This window comes from Anguilla rostrata, chromosome 5 (genome assembly GCF_018555375.3).
Source record: "Anguilla rostrata isolate EN2019 chromosome 5, ASM1855537v3, whole genome shotgun sequence".
Classification (NCBI taxonomy): domain Eukaryota; kingdom Metazoa; phylum Chordata; class Actinopteri; order Anguilliformes; family Anguillidae; genus Anguilla; species Anguilla rostrata.
In genome coordinates, this window is record NC_057937.1 from 43,581,269 (window position 1) to 43,602,229 (window position 20,961).

General features: G+C 44.1%; 2 protein-coding genes across 3 annotated transcripts in view; one reads left to right on the plus strand and one right to left on the minus strand.

The window, feature by feature from the left end:
• LOC135255343 (disintegrin and metalloproteinase domain-containing protein 10-like) overlaps positions 1–8,461 on the plus strand; it is a 77,984-nt gene extending 69,523 nt beyond the window's left edge. For both annotated transcript variants that reach the window (XM_064336390.1, XM_064336392.1), the window contains exons 10-16: positions 77–260; positions 648–798; positions 905–1,088; positions 2,099–2,207; positions 3,539–3,759; positions 4,117–4,243; positions 5,283–8,461. In XM_064336390.1, coding sequence (XP_064192460.1) covers positions 77–260; positions 648–798; positions 905–1,088; positions 2,099–2,207; positions 3,539–3,759; positions 4,117–4,243; positions 5,283–5,389 — 1,083 coding nt within the window. In that variant the 3' untranslated portion in view covers positions 5,390–8,461. The remainder of the gene's footprint in view (positions 1–76; positions 261–647; positions 799–904; positions 1,089–2,098; positions 2,208–3,538; positions 3,760–4,116; positions 4,244–5,282) is intronic.
• Positions 8,462–10,572: 2,111 nt separating this feature from the next.
• Positions 10,573–20,526, minus strand: LOC135255344 (hepatic triacylglycerol lipase-like). Its single transcript, XM_064336393.1, has 9 exons — positions 20,262–20,526; positions 18,676–18,839; positions 17,480–17,659; positions 16,616–16,733; positions 15,451–15,684; positions 13,970–14,212; positions 12,999–13,113; positions 12,172–12,390; positions 10,573–11,239 (listed from the first exon to the last, which is right to left on the minus strand). The coding sequence occupies exons 1-9, from the start codon at positions 20,341–20,343 to the stop codon at positions 11,122–11,124; spliced, it is 1,473 nt and encodes a 490-aa protein (XP_064192463.1). The 5' UTR covers positions 20,344–20,526; the 3' UTR covers positions 10,573–11,121.
• Positions 20,527–20,961: the final 435 nt, after the last annotated feature.

Below are 20,961 nucleotides of genomic sequence, written 5' to 3' on the forward strand. Positions count from 1 at the left end.
CCCCCCATCCCCCCACCCCCCTCCCCTCCCCATTCACCTCATTATTATTTAATTTACCCCCCTCCACTCACCCCAGCACGACTCGGGGACAGAGTGCACCCCAGGGGAGTCCAAAAGCCAGGACCTGAAGGAGAGGGGGAACTACATCATGTACGCCAGGGCCACGTCCGGAGACAAGCTCAACAACAACAGGTTCTCCATCTGCAGCGTGCGCAACATCACCCAGGTGCTGGATAAGAAGAGGGGGAGCTGCTTCGTGGGTAAGTGCAGGACGCCGGAGACGCCCAGTTGGCAGAAGCACCCGGAGCGTGTCGTTTGTGCTGTCGTGAGCCGCGTCGTACAGTGATATTACAGTTATGTGCATACGTACTGTGTGAGGGTTGAAAGTGTGCTGTGCAATGGAGTCTGTTGACATCGAGCTTGTTGCCTAGTCATGAGTCACAGGATCTGAGTGAAGCAGTGTGAGGCGGAACCAACAGCTTTAGAAGTGGACTGGTGTGAAGTTGAGTTCACACTTTTGTGTGTGTGTGTGTGTGTGTATGTATGTCTGTGTTTGTGTGTGCGTGTGTGTGTACGTGTGTGTGTGTGCGTGTGTGTGTACGTGTGTGTGTGTGTGTATGTGTGTACGTGTGTGTGTGCTCTCTCAGAGTCCGGTCAGCCCATCTGTGGTAACGGCTTGGTGGAGGACGGGGAGCAGTGTGACTGCGGCTACAGTGACCAGTGCAGGGACCAGTGCTGCTTCGACGCCAACCAGGCAGACGGCAACAAGTGCAAGCTCAGGCCCAACAAACTGTGCAGGCAAGCAGCCGTGCTGCGTCCGGCCCACGTTCGCACATGGAGCAGGCATGTTCCGGCATGTTCCGCACAGGCACTGGCGTAACCGACTCTCTCCCCCCACACACAGCCCCAGCCAGGGCCCCTGCTGTACCAGGGACTGCGGCTTCAAGACCCGGAACGAGAAGTGCCGGGAGGAGTCGGAGTGCGCCCACCAGGGCATGTGCAACGGAGCCCAACCCCATTGCCCCTCCTCCGAGCCCAAAGCCAACTTCACAGCCTGCCACGGAGAGACGCAAGTCTGCCTCAATGGGGTGGGTGTTGTGTGTTATATGGGTGTGTTTCTGAGTGTGGGGTTTGGGTGCTGTGTGTTATAGGGGTGTGTTTCTGAGTGTGGGGTTTGGGTGCTGTGTGTTATATGGGTGTGTTTCTGAGTGTGGGGTTTGGGTGCTGTGTGTTATATGGGTGTGTTTCTGAGTGTGGGGTTTGGGTGCTGTGTGTTATAGGGGTGTGTTTCTGAGTGTGGGGTGGGTGCTGTGTGTTATAGGGTGTGTTTCTGAGTGTGGGTTTGGGTGCTGTGTGTTATATGGGTGTGTTTGTGAGTGTGGGGTTTGGGTGCTGTGTGTTATATGGGTGTGTTTCTGAGTGTGGGGTTGGGTGCTGTGTGTTATAGGGGTGTGTTTCTGAGTGTGGGGTTTGGGTGCTGTGTGTATAGGGGTGTGTGTTCTGAGTGTGGGGTTGGGTGCTGTGTGTATAGGGGTGTGTTTGATTGGGGTTGGGGTGTGTGTTATATGGTGATTCTCCAGCTATGGTGAGTCTTGATGAGGCTCATTTTCATAGGCTAGAACCTCTTAGTTCTCCTATTGTGTGTCTAAGGTCAGTAGACCTGGCTACATTCTGATACAGTGGTGGGGTAATCCAGGAAGGTTTGTTTTGGTTTGATTTAATTGCTGTGTGTGTCTGTGTGCGGGTTTGTGCCTGTGTGCGTGTGTGTGGGGGCGGAAGGCAGCAGGGATATTGATGTAATGAGAGTTTTGGAGACAGCTGTCCAAACCCCGGATGCGTATGGGGGTGTGAGCGTGTGTGTGTGTGCGTGTGCGTGTGGACAGATGGTGAGGATGTGTCAGGAGCAGGGCTGCAGCTTACCTCCCGTGTGTGTGTGTGTGCGTGTGTGTACGTACGTGCTTGGGTGAGTGCGTGCACACGCGTGTGCGTGTGGCGTCCACGTGTGTGTCTGAGTGACTGTGCAGAGGGCGGTGGTGAACATGGTGTGTCGAGTACAGGTCACCCCTTTATCTTTATCTCTCTCTCTCTCTCCTGACAGGGCTGCTCTGGCTCCATCTGTGAGAAGTATGGTTTGGAGGTGTGCACCTGCGCCAGCTTGGATGGCAAGGATGAAACCGAGCTGTGCCACGTGTGCTGCATGGAGAGGAGTGAGTCTGACTACCCTCACTACACTACACCCCACACTACACCCCACACTACACCCCACACTGCACCCCACACTGCACCCCACACTACACCCCACACTGCACCTTACACTACACCCCACACTGCACCCCACACTGCACCTTACACTACACCTCACACTGCACCCCACACTGCACCCCACACTGCACCTTACACTACACCCCACACTGCACCCCACACTGCACCCCACACTGCACCTTACACTACACCTCACACTACACCTCACACTGCACCCCACACTGCACCTTACACTACACCTCACACTACACCCCACACTGCACCTTACACTACACACAATACACCTCACACTGCCCTTTCTGCGAACCTTGATTACTGAGAGTTCTACACTTACACCCCATCAGTGACGGTTTAACTCACGTGACAATTAATTCAACACTCAGCTACCCCACGGTGCGTTTACGTACTACATGCTCACACTGTAGCTCCCACTGTCCTGAGGACTGAGAGCACACATACACCCACACTACTCTCCTCACACTGCAGCTCTCGGCTCCATCGTAGATATGTTGGAGTTGCACCTCCACTGTCAAGATAACCAGCTGTGCCACGTGCTGCATGAATGAGTCACTACCACACATACACTCACCTCACTGCACCCCACACTGCCCACACTACACTACACTACACCTCACACTACACCCACACTGCACCCTCACATCACCTACACTACACCTCACACTCACCTACACTACCCCACACTGCACCTTACACTACACCTCACACTACACCTTACACTACACCTCACAATACACCTCACACTACACCCCACACTGCACCTTACACTACACCTCACACTACACCCCACACTGCACCTTACACTACACCTCACAATAAACCTTACACTACACCCCACACTGCACCCCACACTACACTTCACAATACACCTCACACTACACCTCACTATGTACCCCACGCTGCACCTGCCTCGTGGTCCTGCCGTCTTTCACACACAGGCTCGGACTCCAGATGGCCAAGATTCCTGTGTGATGAGGCATTTTCATGTGAAGCTGTGGGTTTCAAGTACCAGAGTAACACCTGGTTGTTGCTTTTTTAAACATTGAACCCTTCCAAAAGGAAGCAGAGACATAGAGGAGCTTAAAGTAGGAGTACTGTGGTGAAAGATTTGTACAGACATATAGCTCCAAGTAAAAAGTACTCTAGAGGGAAAGAGAGAATGGTACAGTCTGTAATAAAAGCAACAGGAAGTGAGAGCTTGTTTGAGTGACAGCCCTGTGTGTACCTGTACCCCCCCCCCTCCCCCCCCCCCCCCCAGTGAAGCCCAACACCTGCAGCAGCACAGGCTCGGAGAAGTGGGCACAGTTCTTCAACAAGAAAGTCACCACCCTGCAGCCCGGGTCCCCCTGCAACGACTTTAAGGGCTACTGCGACGTGTTCATGAAGTGCCGTCTGGTGGACGCCGACGGGCCCCTGGCCAGGCTGAAGAAGGCCATCTTCAACCCCGAGCTCTACGAGAACATCGCAGAGTGGATAGTGGCAAGTGGCAAACCCCAAGCTTAAATGCAGATCCTCACCTAATCAGTACAGGCCTCCGATAGAATCTGTTGCCTCGGGTATTTTTATTGGAATTTGAAATGTGAAAATATCTGTTTTTGGAAGTTGGCCATAATATCGGTTTAATTTTAGCCTTGTAACTTGTATGAACATTGTAATTTGTGGCATGAATATTATGCAGCTTCATATTACACTGTCTGTCCTCTATTTTAGATAAAGCTCTTCGTCCTTTGGGTTTTCAGTATTGAGGCTCTTTCTGTGTTTTTGTGTACGTGCGTGTGCGTGTGTGTGTGTGTGTGTGTGTTTCTGTTTCTGTGTGTGTGCGTGTGCATGTCACAGGCTCACTGGTGGGCAGTGCTGTTGATGGGCATCGCCCTCATCATGTTGATGGCCGGCTTCATTAAGATCTGCAGCGTCCACACCCCCAGCAGCAACCCCAAACTGCCTCCACCCAAACCCCTGCCTGGTGAGTGCAAACTGGGGAGGGAACCGTGGTGCTGAACTGTGTCTGAGGCTGCCTTCAGAAACCTGAGTTAAAGGTGCAGTATGTAAGTTTGGAGAAGACAGCGAGAGAGAGCTTGATTTTGAAAAAACAGGTAACGTGATTGACAGCTGGTTGGTAAGCCTCCTTGCAGAGAGCTATCCTGATTGTTTGTTAAGATTCAGGCGCAGTGAAATTTTGGGGCGGCTGGGTCTGGGGCAGTCCGAGAGACCAGATTTATTTCTTAGAGCTTATAATTTATGATATCTGACGCAATGTGAAGAAAATTTACCAAAAAAATTATTTAAACATACATACTGCACCTTTAAGTATAATTTAAGATGGTGAAAAGGTAGGTGTTCTGTCATCTACTCTGCAGAAATACAGAAGGTGACCTTGTTCTAATTTAGAGTTAACCTGAGAAATGAACTAGGGAAAAGTGACTGAGGGAGTCTGATGATGAAGAGAGACTGAGATGAAGATATAGACAAAGAAAGTGGTCGATAAACACCATGAAAGAGAGACGAAGAGACTGGTGGAGAGCGGCGTCTGTCCCTGAAGGGCCCGTTAAAATGAAAAGGGTCTTAACATGGCCTCGCGTGTCAGGCTCTTAACCATAAATCACCGTGAGCCTGGACACAGTGAGGGACGAGCCAGCCAGCTTTTGGGATCTGAGATACTGAAAAAAAAAAAACAATGGCTGCCTTCTTCTTTCTGACAAACCGTGGTATGTGGAGGCAGCGATGCAAGCCAATGTCCATTGACCTTTTATATATAACGGTGATTAAACGTGCTACGACCAATCCGATTTCAGGATGCTGTAGGGAGATTAGCTCTTAAGGTAAAACAGGAAGTAGACTGGCGGGTGGTTGAAACTGTTGAAACCTTGATCCGAGCTGACGCGGTCGGAGAAAACCAGGGCCACGCGGCAGCGGGCAGAGCTGGTGTGGGTTTATCTGGCGCTGATGACGTCACTGTGCGAGCGTCCTCGAGTGACCTCGGCGTGTGTCCCCCCCGTCCTTAGGCACCCTGAAGAGGAGGAGACCCCAGCACACCAACCCCCAGCCGCAGCCCCAGCGCCACCACCGCCAGCCCAGAGAGAACTATCAGATGGGCCAGATGAGACGCTGAGGCCGGACTCTCTTTGCCTTGGTTCTTCCTAGTGCCTACAGTGGGAAAACTTCACTCCAAAGAATTACCTGTATCAGTCGTTGCCCAAATCCCCAAACCCCCAACCCCCCAACCCCCCCACCCACCACCGAACGCCAAACCCACCGGCCGTCTCGAACGAACCGCGGCCGAATTTAACCGGAGAAGGTGAGCAGAGAAAAGACAGAACGGAGCGGGCGGACGTCGCTGTTCTGAGACGGCAGCGGAGCCCGTGTCCGTCTCCCTTTCTCAGCGTCTCTCAGAGGAGCAGCCAGAGAATCCCGGCGGCCATTTTAATGCAGTCTCAGCTTCTTCTCCCAAAACTTCCCTACTTTTTTCCCCTTAATTCTGGAAATGTCCAGTCTGCAGTGGTGTCCTCGTGGGACCTTTTTTTTCTTTTTACCCCCCTCCCCTCTAAACCCCCCCTCCCCCCACTTTAAAAGGGACGACGCTCTCCTGATTGTAACATCGTGACTCGCAGGTGACAGGGGGTTTTTGCTGCTGAGTAGGGCCAGGAAGAGAGACCACCTCCAAGTGGAAGAGACTTCACATTGCCAATGTAATTAACATTGTTTAAAAACGAAAAAAAGCGCTGGCTTTTTATTTCTAATGCATACGCGTACTTTCTGCGTGCAATTGTACAGATATCGCAATATAGTTTTTTTTTCATTGTATCATAAAAGAAAATGGATCCTTTTTTTTTTTCTTCTTTTTTTTCCTGCTGTTTGATGAAGATGACTTACTGTTTTAATTGACACTCTCAGGATTTAAAAAAAATAAAAATAAAAATACAAAAACAAAGGAAGGGCCTGGAAGTGAGGGAGGGGCTGAGAATGTTCCGGGTGCTTTTTATAGCAGCTGCGAGTAAGGATGGCTTACCCTGTGGTGTTAACCAGCTGGCTTTCACATGGCATGCGCACATGTAACAGCTGTGAAAGTGTAAACTGCGTTGGCTGTTAAAATAACAGGGCATGCAAATAGATCGATGTTGGCTCATGTACAGGGGCTGCTGGGTAACGGGAGGGAGGGAGAGAGGGAGGGGCGGAAGGAGGGAGGGATGATGGGATGTATAGATGATTGAGGCATAGGTCCTTGGTGACATTTTAAGAAATAAACCTGAAAGATTGTCGAGACCCTAGATGTGGTAGTTTGATATTGTTTGCAAAGAGTACTGAGAAGCTTCTCTTCGACTTTGCGGTTTGCTGGTGAGAGCATGTAGGAACATAGGGATAGGTGCGATTTTTGTTTTTTTACTTCAGACTGCATATACTCATTTTCTCAACTGATATTTAATTGCTCCCCACCCCACCCAACACCTCACCATACCTTTGTTACTCAACAACAAAAAACCACTAATCACAGCAGATGATGTGTCTGTTGATCAATCCCACTGTGATGAAGGGATGAGAGAGGGAAGAAAGAGAATGGGAAGCCTTGTGTCCAGCAGAGGGGGTGCTCGCGTTGCACTTTCAAACGGTTTCAGCTCGTGAGGCTGCATCATATCCACCCAATCACACGATCCTGACTGGACACATGTGACTGGAGGACTAGAGATTTAGGGGGGTGGGGATTGACCAAAAGAGGTATTGCAAAAGAAAATGAGGCAACTGCCGATAGTCCTGTTCATAGACAGACTGACCATCTCCTCTCACAGGGTAGTATCTTGTAGAGTGGAAACATGACCATGCACCCACTGAAAGCGTTGTATGCTACAGTGAGTGGAATGCAGTTTTTAAGGACCAGCTACGCTGAATTTAAAAGCATTCTTAAAAAAATGTAAAAAATTCCAGCGTTGAAATTCAGCGTAGTGTAATGCATAGTGGAGTACTTTACAAGATGATAATTTCCAGACAATGTTGTTTTACTGACTGAACCTCACTTAAAATCAGTTGCTTTTTATGATTGCGTTTCTCTTTCTCTTGTTTTTGTCGATGCAGATATTTTGTATATATAGGAGATGTTATTGATGGAATGTAGAGTTGCTACCTGTGTTTTAACTGCAGTGAGAAGGGAGAGTCCCTCAGTGGGTGTGGCTTAGATGCATGTAGTGTTAGGTTTGAGACGGAACAAGGCAGCCAGTCAAAGTCCAGACCTTTCACCCTCCCACTCCCAGTCTCCCTAGTGACCTGTAGCTCTTTCCACTCATCCCAGATAGGCAATTAGTGGATTTTAGGTAGAAAATGTGGGTGAAACCAGAGGGCTTTCTCCCCCGAAACTAAGCAGCGGTGTTCTGCTCGCGATTGAAGATGTGAACTACGTGCCTGAATGGAGAGGGGAGAGAGATACTGCCCAGAATATTCCCACCCCCCCACAAATTGACCATATGCCTGCTCTGACCCAACAAAGAGTCAAAGGGAAAACCAGTCCTAGCGGGTGACAAATATCCACAATGATGTATCAATTTCTGATTGGCATGGTCTCAGGAGCTTTGGGTCAAAGTACGAAATAGCTGCTCTGTCCCCCCCCCCCAAGTAAAAACACGCAAGGACCTGTGACTTAAGAGCTCAAACGGCTCCACAGACAGTTGAACTTTACTTCTGTTACTGCAAGACCCAGCTTGACCAAGAGGCAACCGGAGGAACCCTTCTCTTCTCCACATTTTTCAGCCATTTTGAATTTTTATTGCGTTCTGTTCCTTTGATGCTCTACGACGTTACGCTCGTTTTAATACTGGGTTCAGTGCTTCTGAATCCTCAGGGAGTTCACCTGGAGGGGACACTTTGAAGGCATACTAAAGCCATGCAACTCCACAGGGCACTACCACCTGCATGGTTTCCTCATATCCCTGTACGGTAGTACATGGAGAGTTTGCTTTACTTTTGGAGATAACAGCTGTTTTTATACATGTGTAATGTCCGTTTTTTTTTTTTTTTTGTATTTGAATTCCAGAGAATAATCGTTTCAAAGGCAAGTTCAGTTTACCAAATTAAAAATTCAAACAGAATGAAAAATGTATAAACTAAAATCTCCTTTGGTTCTAATTCTGTATTTCTGTTCTGTATTGTGCTGGTTGGAATGGGGTTCGTGCTGGATAATAAAGTAATGTTTTCATCACTTTCGTCATTAGTAAACCTCCTTTGAGTGTGGTAGATTTAATATTTTTCCCATGTTTGTCCGTTTTTCCTGTGGTCAGTTCAGATTTAAAAGTGTGGAGGGTTGCCTGAAATTTTAAATTCTGTTTATGAAGCTCAGTAAAATTCTTTGAGAGAAATGTGCACTGAAATTCCCAGTTTGAGTTAAAATGTGGTAGGTGATGTAAGCAGATGAAATAATGAAAAAAAAGTCTAATACTACTGTCTGATTTTAACGTCCGCTGTGTTTTATACAGTATCTACGTTTTTTTTTTTTTTTTTGTTTGTTTGTTTTTTTGTTTTTGTTCTTGTTGGGTTCACTTTGGAAAATTTTTACTAAAAAAATGCAAAAAGTATTGTGCAAAGGTATGTAATTTTTTTTGAAGTACTTGAAATGCATTAATAAAAATAGAATTGATCAAAATAGTTTTGAAAAACTTTGTTCTCAGAGGTATGTATGTCTCCTTGAGATGGAATGTTTTGGCTTTTTTATTACAGTGCATAAGGTTTGCTGCTGAAAAGTCACCTGGAAAGCCCATCTCAAAGTGAACCTACCTTAGTAGGACACGTTTCCTTTCACATGAGAGGAACCTGAAGCTCTGAGGTGACTCCTCACCTATCCCCTATTTAGAATCTCACTGGTGTGCGTAACTGGGACATGCATACACACACACAAACACTCACACACACATTCACACTCACATTCACTCACACACACACTCACACAAACGCGCGCGCGCACACACACACGCCTCTTAGGTGTGCTGCACTCAGCAGTTGTTTTCACAGATGGCATTATAGCTCCAGCCCAGCTGAAGACATGCCAGAGGAAAAAAATCTGCAGGATTCTAACAGCATAGCCAGCTCTCAGGAGGAGGATCTCCTGCCTTTATTGCTGGGTTTTTTGCTTTGTGTATAAATTTCAATGTTAATGATGCAGTAACCAAACATATAGGGTTTCTGAAAATGCTGGACTACCTAAATTTTAATTTATCTGTTTGGGGGGGGGGGGGGTTTCTCAATTATAATTAGACATCGGTGTGAATTATTGATGAGTGATATCTGTGGAAGCTTTTGTATTGACTAGTGATATCTGTGGAACTGCTTTCATTCCAGATTTATAAAGATTTTTTTGGAGAATTGAACTCCCAAGACAACCACAGATTTACCATGGCGGCTCCTGCTCATTACTCTGCCTATCTTTTCCTGTTTCTCAGCTGTGAAAAGTAATGCTGGTAACCCCTCTCTCCAAACGTCCACCCACTCTCAGCATCCAAGTAATGAACTGCTTTTCTTATTTTTGCAAATCAACATGGCATCTTGTTTTGGCAGGCGAATGCTCTTATCTTATGCTACAGGGACCGCTCTCTACAGTTTTTACTCAAATGTTAAATAGGCCTCCTTGAGCACTGAATACATTTCACTGCTTGATTTGTATATCAAAAGCTCTTGCATTTGTTTTTGTATCCTGAATATCTATTCTGGCCAGATTCCTGAGAAAATTGTAATGCAGCAACGTGCAGATAGTGGTCAGAAAGATGGAAACATTTGTAAAATGGGGCATACAGAGTATATCGAAAGCAGGTGCTTTCTCATAAGTGGTACCTGAGTTAATTACGCTAGTAACATCCCATCATGCTCAGTGTCATGAAACAAATACTGGGCAGGTTTGATTGCCAATAATTATGGCTTGTATGGCTATAATACAGTGATTCTGAAAGAGGGGTGATTGTTGGAACATGTTTGGCAGTGATTAATGCAGCCCAGCATTGTCATGTGTTATAAAAAAACTGTCTAATGTGCTGTCGGCTCGAAAGTCTGAGGGCAAGATATTCTTTGGGGGGGGGGGGGGAGGGTGTACATACCTTCTATTGTTATTCCCTGACATTTCGGGAGTAAAAGTGTGATCCCAAATAAAAGCAATGAAATGGATGCTGGTGGTGTTAAATGGAGGGATAGATTTTTCCTCGATTTATGGCTTGTGTCCAAAATTAGTCTGCCACTGGCATTTGGAAGGGTTACTTTCTGGCCAAATATCAGCAAATGGTACAAAATATGAAAGCAGCGACCAAATAACTAACCGATAATCAGAAGGCTTGTCAACTGAGAAGATGGTCTCCGTTTATTCACTCTGACTCAGTTTACTGGTGGTGTACGTCATAACATGTCTGTCCTCTCAAAAGTGCAATATTGGCAGTAAAGTAGACAGATATGATTCTGTTGTGGAGTCTCTGTCAAAATAAGGCGTTGCTTCGAATTTTTGCGAACTGAAACTTTTCTTAATCTGGGATAAACTATATGAAGTTTCAGGCATTAAGACCTTCCAGCACTATCAGTGACGTACAGCTCAGGTCCCACCCAGATGGTTCTCTTTGGCTGAAAATAATCACGCTGTGAAATATCATAGGTCGCATTTATAAAGCATTTAGGAACATTACAGTGGAAAAACATGCGTAAACTACATACATTAAAAACGAAAAAGGAAAAAAAAAAAAAAAAACCAATGACACAAAAAACGTTTAGTGGCCACAAATTAGAAATGTATTGTCATTGTCCCTAATGATGTAGGGCTAACAGCCATTGGGAAACGTACTTTATACCATATATAGTTAGTGTCTGTATTGAAAGAAAACAGTTTTCACGTTAGCTGTGTATTCGCTTCCTTTGTTGTTTCTGACGTCTCGCTTGGCAGCGCACAAATGTTATCTCCTGCGACGGTTGAAGATTAGTTTCATCGTTCGTCTTGGCACAAAATGACACCCTGCAAAATACAATTTTCGAAGAGTCAATGCAATGCAATGTCAACATGGCAATGTCAATTTGTTTGTTACGTTTTTAATTTAATCTTCATTGGAAAAAGGATAGGCCTATTACTTTGTCCCGCCATTTATGGATCTGCAATGCGAATGGAAATATAAGTGTTAGCCTACTCTCGAATTTAAGTTGCAAATCCTTGTTATCAAAATAGACAATTTGTGCAATTGTAGAGGTTATTCACTAGAGGGTGCTAATGACATAAAAAACGTGATTGTTGGTATCTTAGCTCAGTCTATTTGCCAATTGCTCATTTTAAAAGACGTGACACCATGAAAAATACGCTATAACCCTAATTGTTTTATATAATTATTTCAGGTTTTTAAATGGCTCTGTTTCAAAGTAAAATGTGACACTTTTGTTCTTATGTCAGCCATTGCGCATCAAGAGATGCACATTTGGATGAGCATTTGGATGAATTCATGCATAGATGAATTTCCAAGCTCACTGTAGCATGCATGGCAACTAAAGCCTCAGTGGTTCTATGGTGTGTTTCATCCGTCTCTCTCTCCTCACTGGCATCTTAACGTATCCCCTTCCCCTTGTGTTTTGTTGTTTTCCTCAGCAGGGGCATAGTAACAACACTGTAGTATAACTTGTGCACCATTCAGAGGCTAATCTCATATCAGTCTTTTGGGGTTCAAAGCATTTTACAGTATATGTAACCATTTTAAATCACATTTTATAACTGAACTTGCTGCCCACTGCAATAAATATTTTTGTTGTGTAACATTACTGTCCAGGGAGGGCTAAACCCCTTGGTCTTTCAAAGCTTGCTACTCAACTATCAAACCAATATATTCCCTTAATAAATCCCTGTTCCTAGCTACCCCTAGGCTACTCCTCTCATATTCATAATCGCACATTTGTGCTACTTACTTTGTCTGTGTATCCCCTGTCTTGATACGTATATTGCCTAAGTTGAGTCCTGGCCTCTTCCTGTCTCTACCCCAGGGGATAAAGGTCTGCATCGTGTTCCACACGGTGGCCAGGACTGGCCTGCCCTCCCAGTGGAGCTTGAACAACATCAGGTCACCAATATCTGAGTCCAGGGTGACCAGGAAGGTGTGTGTCTTGTTACCTGCTACCCCGTCAACACTAAGAAAGGAAAAAAGTAGACGGTGTAAGGATTTCAATGTGGTTAGCAGGTTGAGCTGGATACAGTATTCCACACAGATGTTGGCAATAATTAAATACTAACAAAAAGGAAACAAAGACATTTTAAATGTGGGTGATTGGACAGGCAGCTGACCCACATAGCCTCAGGGAAACAAGACCGAACAGACTTGCATCTCTCACTGTAGGAAGATGGGCTCTGCGTAGCTCAGTTTCTACCCTCCACTGCAGCTTGTGTATGGGAAAGCAGCTAATAGTTGGGTGGAATACTGTCTATAAGAGAAAGGACATTCTTTTACCTACCATACTTGAATTATTAATGTTTACTCTTATACAGGAATCCTCTCATTTGCAGATGCATGAGTGCTCCATTTGCTCACGCTTCAGCTGTTATTTTTCTTTTTTTTTCTCAAGTGTGCTGAAATTTCTCCCCTCGTAATGGGGGACTACTCAGCCTCTTTCTCCAGCTGTGTGTTTCAAACGCACGTGTTAGAGGGGAGAACAGATGTGTGCCTCGGCTGTAGGGAGGGAGATCAGAGGGAAAGAGAGTCCAAGAACCAGCATCTGTCTCAGAGGGGCGATATACTCACAAAGTGAAGGGCATTTTCTCACTCTCTTCCTTGGTACCAGTGAGAGAGATGGTGAGGGTGGGTTTGATGTTCTCCACCTGGTTTATGAATTGTATCTTCAGTTGATAGTGGTAGACTACAGATGAGAAAGAAAGTACATTGGTTTTGTTTAAATAACATTATCTACCCAACTTTTAAAAAGAACAAGGATCCTATACCACAGAACCCCTGAAGTCATGCCTGGTGTTACAGATATTGGGAATATGGACATCATTCAAGCCCCGTTCTCAAACAGAATGCGTGCTCTGTCCTGGAGAACAGTGAGCAGTATTGGACGTCGTTAAGATTCAGTGATCTGTAGCTGCTACGCAGAGAATGAGTCAACAGGCTTTAATGGTAGAGCCTTTTTAACGCGGCTGCTATGGGCTATGGTCCATGGTCCACAGGGAACAGATTGTGCCTTTTTCAATCAAGAGACCATCTCAGCTTTCCAAATGCCTTTCCTTCCATCTTATTCCCATACATATTCTCAGTGAGAGCCCAGATCACTTCAACCAGAAATGCAATAATATTAAATGACTCCATTTTGAAAAGTTTGCGTTAACAGACGTCTTTTGTAGTAACAAGGCTTGGTCATGTAAAAGCATAGCTAATCCTCTTATCCCCCCCCCCCCATTTATGTGAGAGTACATGACATTTCTATAAGTAGTTTTTGAGAAGTTTGGAGGTAAAGTGACACCCGCAACCTTTGAAAAAAATGAAATCAATTATCCAATCAAACAAACACTGAATAAGGACCACTCACGTAGGAAAGGTTTATGCAGCTGTTTCTCTTAGGTTAGGTTTCATCTGGCATTTTGACAAACATAAATCCAAATTCCATCTGCTAGCGTCACTAACGATGACTGTGCCCGCTGGTCTGTGCCAGAACCTGGGTTTATTTGGTTAGCACGGACGGTAATGACTGTATCAGGAGCGTGCACTCCGCTGACCTTTGTAAGGCTGGTGGGAGCGGGTCTTCAGGTACAGTTTCTTGCTGGTCTTGGTTTGCGCCCTCTTTATGTCGTAGCCCAGTCTGTTGCAGCGGTTCCTGCGGCAGTCCAGGCAGGCGCCCCTGTTGAAGGCGCTCTCGTCCTTGCACCAGTAGGCCGTGCTCTGCTTGTCTCTGTTCAACAGGGAGTCGATGAACAGGTAGACGGCTCGCTCGTGAGAGCATTTCACTGACTTTTGGAAACCTGCCCCCAAAAGAAAAGGTCATTGAGGTCAACAGGCTTGGTAGGCACTTTATTTACTGTCCTTTTTCTAGTAGTTGCAAAAAAAATCTGGCAGGATAAAAGATGTGCAAAAAAACAAACAAACAAAAATTCATGTGCATTTGACATGATTCCAATGCGTATTTATATAAAAAGGCTGAATCCAGTCAAGTTGATTTTGATACATAAAAATGAATGCATTAGATATGAGAAATTCAATCAACCAAAATCTTTACATTTGTCCATGCCTAATGACTCAGTAATAGTGAAATTGAGTACATTATGTCATTTTGTGACAGCTCTGGTATACTGTACTAGGCAGAGACCAATGAAGCATCCCATCCCTTTGTAGTGGTGGACTGGTCTTTTGGGAATAGACAGGGATATATACTGGGTTCTGCTCTTTTTGTATATCATCAGTCCTTTGATCTAATTTAGATATTTTCTTTTATTAAGAACCTGTCAGAGAATACTGTCAATCTCAAAGGGAAAAGAACATTGCCTTATCTCAGCGATGTGAGGACTGCCTTTGAGGCAGACTATTGTGCTCCGTGATTTCCATGATGAGATTTCATGCCCCTGAGGCAGAACGCACAACAGAAGCAGAGGAATAATCCACATAATTATCCCATAAGGATGACAGCTGCTTTTATGTGCTTGTGCCTTTATACAGAACGTGCGGTTTTGATTGGTAACATCAAACTCTATCTCTGGATTACTTTGCAAGGTTCCAATTGAAATTCAGCCCCGTACAATAATATAGTTTTATATTTATAGATTCAGCTATACTTAATAATAATATTCATAAGTACTTATTCAGCCTAGAGTATTATGCTGTAGGATACTGTGGGTGTTAGGTTAGCTACAGTTTCTAAGGAATGATACTTTTTGTGTAAACTAAAACTAAAAGACTAGATTTAAAAATAAACTCATAATCCACTATCAAGCATTGCCTGAATGTGAGTAGGAGCCCATTTTTGGGATTTCTCCAAAAACTCTAATTTGTGTGTGTGTGTGTGTGTGTGTGAACATGCATTGCCACTATTGGCAACACGTGTTGGTAGATGTATGCTGCTATGTGTACATTTGTTGATGTATTTGTACATTTGTGCATGTATGTGCCTGCATGTGCTTGAGCATATACATATGTGTTTGTGTTTACGTTTTCACTTGTACGTGTGCATTTGCACACTCTAGCCAACCCACCCTTTCACACGTACCGCCTAGTCCATACTGTGACAAGTGAGAAAACAGCGTGCTTATATCACAGCCCGGTTGGAAGGCTCCTCCGTTGGGGTAGAAGTCAAAGTGCCCCACTGGCTGCTGGATGCCCATGCTCAGTCCCATGTGCTGCTGGGTAAAGGTATGAATGGCATCTACAAATTTAGCGTCATCAGGAGACAGCCTATCAGTGTGGGACATCCCCTCAAACGCTGGGCCTGTAGGGTCCAGTCCTGGAAAAGGAAACAAACATTAAATATGATTTGGACATTTTAGAGCTTCGCTTCCATGATACAGCTAATTTCTGTGTGTGCTCCCTCTGGTGGTCTACTTGTGACTCCATCAAAGTAGTTACTGTATCAAATAGCTAGAGGTTAATGGTGTTGAGTATAAGCAGTGTCCGGGGAGGACTCGGCCAAGAGCGCAGTGGTCCTTGTGCTCCTTGCTTCAAAGCTGTGTAAATGTAACAGTTATGTAGTCATAGTAAATATACTGTGGTATGATCAAATGGAAAATCATTATATATTTATAGTTTGGGCATTTAGGAGGTGCTCTTATCCAGTGCAACTAACACAGCTTACATTATTTTACGTGCAATCCATTCATACAGTTGGAAATTTATTGAATCAATTTAGGTTAAGTACCGTGCACATGGATACAATGGCAGTGCTCCACCAGAGAATCAAAGATACAGTTTAAGATTATGATCACAGTTCCCTGATCAGAGTGCCATGCTGTCACCAAATTATTATCATTCCACCCTTATTTGATATACAGAGAGCTTCTGCAGTATAATGTCACCCAGAAGGAGTCAAAGACATGGCTCTTCCTGTCTTAAATTATTCCACTATTTCTCATCTCCTGAATCATAATCACAGAGCAAGGACAGGCAGACTCAAGCACAGCAGAATAGAATTAGAGAACTTAAAGGTACAAATTAATTTTTTGATAAGAAACTGTATATTCATACTTAATTAATATAAATAGCATAATTATGTTCAATGCTATTGAATCACATGGTTATGTTATTTAAATTAATCAAATATGAATATACAGTTTCTTATCAAAAAGATAATTTGTACCCTTTTACATCTAACAAACAGCTGTAAGTACATGAGAGACATTAAAAAGAAATACAGTATTAAGAATCAGAGCTCCTCCCACCTGTGATGCGTCCAAGCTTTCTGGATCCAGTGAAATAGCTACCAGCGAATCCTGAAGCATGAGCACCCAAGCAATATCCAATCAGATGGACCTTGTCAGGGGGAAACTGGGAAGACTCCTGCCGTGCACACAAGGAGCAGTTCAACCTTATTGACGTCACCCTGATGAAGTGTTATGGGTTTGTCTGAGGTAATAAGGATGCCATGATAACTGTTCAATTGGAGACATGCTGTATGCTTTCCTTTCTGTTTTCACTTTTCAGCCTAACCTTTCAGCCAGAGAAGGAAACTCAGCTAAAGCATGCAAGCTTGGTCAAATTTTTGTAAGGATAATTTACATTCAAAATTCCAGAATCATATAAGCAGTAGAGTTAGAGTTAGAGTCTATGGGAGAAGATCTGACAAATGTGTGCTTTGTGGCTCATACTACTTGTATGTAGTCCTTTTACATGCTCCCATGTAAAAGGACTGTTTCAGCGCTTCCTGATGTTTTCTGTTGTTTTGGTCTGTCAGTCCGTGATGAGGTCAGTCAGTGTGAGTTGAGTAACAGAGTCTCCATCAAAAAGAGCCATTAAAGATTTTGTTAACATAAGAAAAGCCTTTTCCTCTCATTTAGTTCTCTTTTAATAGGCTTCGGAGAAAGGCAGAAGGTTCAGCATTCAAGCCATCATCAGTTGAGTATAAAATAATGAGAAAGTTCATCTTGTGATTGCAAAACCTATACAGTTCTCAATTCAATATCTTTTTATTCACCAGTTCTCCTTTTAATCAGGTTGAATTTCTGGTCTTTGAGTGTGAGTCCCTGTCTGAGTAGTACTGAGACGCCTCCTTTGTCAGAGACAGCAGTCCTGATTGGCTCTCTTACCTCCAGCCACTGCAGCAGGTGGGCCACATCCCGCCCTGCCACCCGGGTGTTCTGTGCAGCAGTGGGGTAGTGTCGGTAGGCCAGAGTGAGCCAATCACAGATCACCACGTTGACGTCTCTCAGGGTGGACTTCAGAGCTACCGCCAGCTCGTGCACCCAGCTGTCCATCCTCCCATCTACCTGGAGCAAGAACATTGAATCATCTTGCCAACCTGGTTCAGGTAAGCAGGGGTTTATGGGTCATATTGGTGGAACTGGAACATCACAAGAGTGGTAAAATGCACAGGTAATCACATGTGCAGTAGTGTGTGTGTGTGGGGGGGGGGGGGGGGAATCGAGGGGGGGGGGGGGTGGTTATATTGGAATGGGCAGTTATAGACTGCTTCTTGGTTTGTCTCTTCAATGCAGCAGTCTCCAGGTTAGCACACATGCTCTGATGCTCACAGCACCAAGCACCTTCTTTTGAGTCTAAAGTCATACCTATTGTATGTGTGAATATCTTTCACATTAAATCTATTTTATATTAACTCATTTATCTGTTGTTATCTGTTGTCTGTCATTTATCTCCCCTGTGGAACGAACTCCCCGTCCCTCTCCGAACCTTCCCCTCACTACCCATCTTCCGCCGTGACCTCATCTCTTCAGACTATACCTAGACTAACCACCACCACGCTGTATATTTCACTCTAAATCCCCCGCCCCCCCTTTTTCATGACACTTGTTACATGTTGCCCCATCCCAGCACTTTTTGGTAATTTGTATTTGTCCTAATACTGGAGCTTATTCTTCTGCCTAGTTGGCTTTGCAGAGGTTAGGTCCGAATTGTGTTCACTGTGTGAACTAAACTGTGTTCTTGGCTAGAAATAGCTGTACAAAATAAGTATTGTATCTTACTGAACCTGTGTTTAGTAGTTGTCTATGAACATGAAATGCACTTTTTGTATGTCGCTTTGGATAAAAGCATCTGCCAAATAAATGTAATGTAAATGTAATGTAATGTTGTCATTAGTTGAGTTGCTTGTGCTCTTTTAACTTTGCCTACAAATATACAAATAATTGATTTCTAAGCAGCAGTACATGCAGGGTCATAAGAATATACTATATTTACACACAGTATCATTACATTTAATTTTGTGGAAGCGGTTGAGCCTATCTATAATTTAATGGAGTAAGGCAAAGGACTGAATCATCCATACCGTCCACCCGTGGATGATGATGATCAAGGGGTTTGAGGTGTTGAACCTGCAGGAGTGTAAAGACTGTGGAACGTATGGCTGGAGAGTGCAGGCGTCTTTTAGGGAGCCTCCCTCTGAATACAGCCGGAAGACAGACTGTGGAACGTATGACGCCTTCATAGTGTCTGGTTGTGAATTCCACAAAGAAACAAAAAAGAAAGGCAGGTAAAAAAAAAACTAGGACTACAATATTTTAGGACATGACAAGGCCTTTCAGCACCACTGTACTATTCCATTGATATCCTCAGTGTGCATTTTGGTGATAGCATTCATTCCCCAGTTGTATAACAGATAACAGGTGGACTAGATCTATGATACTGTAAGCAAATCAAAAACAGAAGGTTCTTTTTTACACCAACCTTGACATGGGTTATGTGTACACTCCCCCCCCCCCCCCCCCCCACCCCCACCCCCGCCAATTTCTGCCGCTCTAATCGATATTATATTGACATCCATGACCAACGTTAATTAGACATAAAAAACTTGAAAATGTTTGGTAGACACCATGCTATGGGCACAGAATGACTCCATTAAATGTGTTGCATTTCACCATTGACACTCAGTCCGGCCTATAAATACAACACATTTTTAACTTGAAGAAAATTATAATTTATTTATTTTTGCCCTAAATTCTCCTAATTATATATAGTTCAAAGTCCAGGCTGGAGAACACTTGGACTGGCTATACAATTATTTCCTTTGGTCGTCTGATATTGCTAAACATTTAAGTGTCCCTGTTGACGTATTACATGCTATAGTTGTATAATGCATTGCACACATTCCTGCTTATGTAATAGTCAAGGCCATGTTGTGCAAAGAATCCGGACTGAGTCAGGATCATGACGTTCTGTTCCCTGTCTTTATTAAAGACAGATACAAGTAAGCACCCCTGCTAAAACCACATTTGTACAACAAATTTTGAATCGGAAAACTTGGAGCTACTGTCATCAAAGTCACTGCTTTGCTCACTGAACACCCCAGTTCTTAGTTTGTTGGCTTATTGTTTATTTATGTTTCACGAGGAGCAAGAGATGCTTCTGCAGTGTTCTGAAAGCAGCCCAACACAAAAATTGAGCCGATGTGCATTTGATATAGGGTCATATGCGTGACCTGTCCCTCTTCATCCTGTTGTACATTTTTAAAAGGCTTCTGCTCCTAGGCTTTTAATCAATCACAAATGGAAACACGTGACAAAATATTTTTTTTTGTCCTCATCCTGTTTTATGATATGTGGTACAGTGTGATTTATTAAACCTGATAAGATGATTTGTTTTTCAAAATATTTTCAGCTTAGCCCAATCATGACAAATTGCTATTGTACTCAGACCTGTAAGCCTTTTCTTCTCTTTCATCAAACAGCCAATTTTTACAATCCACAGAGTGTCTGTACATTTCTTTTATGTACAGAAAATGTGAAAGTGCTTAGGCAATAAAATTACCTCCATATCATAGTTAATCATAGAAATTCTCTTCTGGCAGAAGTGAGGTTCTGCCAAGAAATCATAAAAAACTACGTCCAGAGGAAAAATAAAAGAACGTTCACTTACCCGTTTCCTTTCTTCCTGTTCTCTGTCCATCACTGAGATGGGAAAAGATCAGCAAGCAAGCCAGGATTTTTATGACTCCCATAACATTCGTGAGAACAGCTAAAACTTGTATGAAAAAGGAAAGAAAAGGAGACAGGAAGGTGCTAGATACTTGGTATTTATAGCACTACATGTGATCAGGCCGCTGATTATCTTGATGCCTATTCAGTCCAGAGGTGAGACGTTGGGTGTCGGCGGGGAGTCTTATTGCCTGAGTGTGTGAAAGGCATGGCTTTACAGCCAGGGTAGGGGGCCCGGGGAGGGACAGAGGCACCTGGGAAATTGAAGCTCTTTCTGATTGGCTCCAGCCTTTAGTAGGGCCAATTGGATAGTGCTAAAAATGAGAAGGATAGTAAATAATAATAGTAACTAATAATATAGAGGGATAGCAAAGGGTTAACTACTGCAAGAGAAGCAAAAAGAAGTGAGATTTCTGAGGTTATAGATCTAGGAAATCTCCTACTTATATTTAGAAATATTTAGTAAGTAAGAAGTAAGTTCATATACAGCCATGGAGGGATATTGTGTGTGTGTTGGCCTTTTAAATGATTAAGTCTTGATTGAACAACTAATTGAATTTCCAATCAGAAAATTGGCGTCACTAAACATAATCTACCTTGAAATATCTTTGTGAGAAAGTTTCCATGGGAGGCATGTTTGT

What these genes read in the sequence shown, in the direction of transcription:
- LOC135255344 (XM_064336393.1), bottom strand. Translation starts at nt 20,343, where the DNA reads ATGGGAGTCATAAAAATCCTGGCTTGCTTGCTGATCTTTTCCCATCTC. An exon ending in GTCACAGTATGGACTAGGCG is followed by an intron (nt 14,213 to 15,450) that starts GTACGTGTGAAA and finishes TTTTGGGGGCAG; the next exon opens with GTTTCCAAAAGTCAGTGAAA. An exon ending in CTCCCACCAGCCTTACAAAG is followed by an intron (nt 13,114 to 13,969) that starts GTCAGCGGAGTG and finishes TCTCATCTGTAG; the next exon opens with TCTACCACTATCAACTGAAG.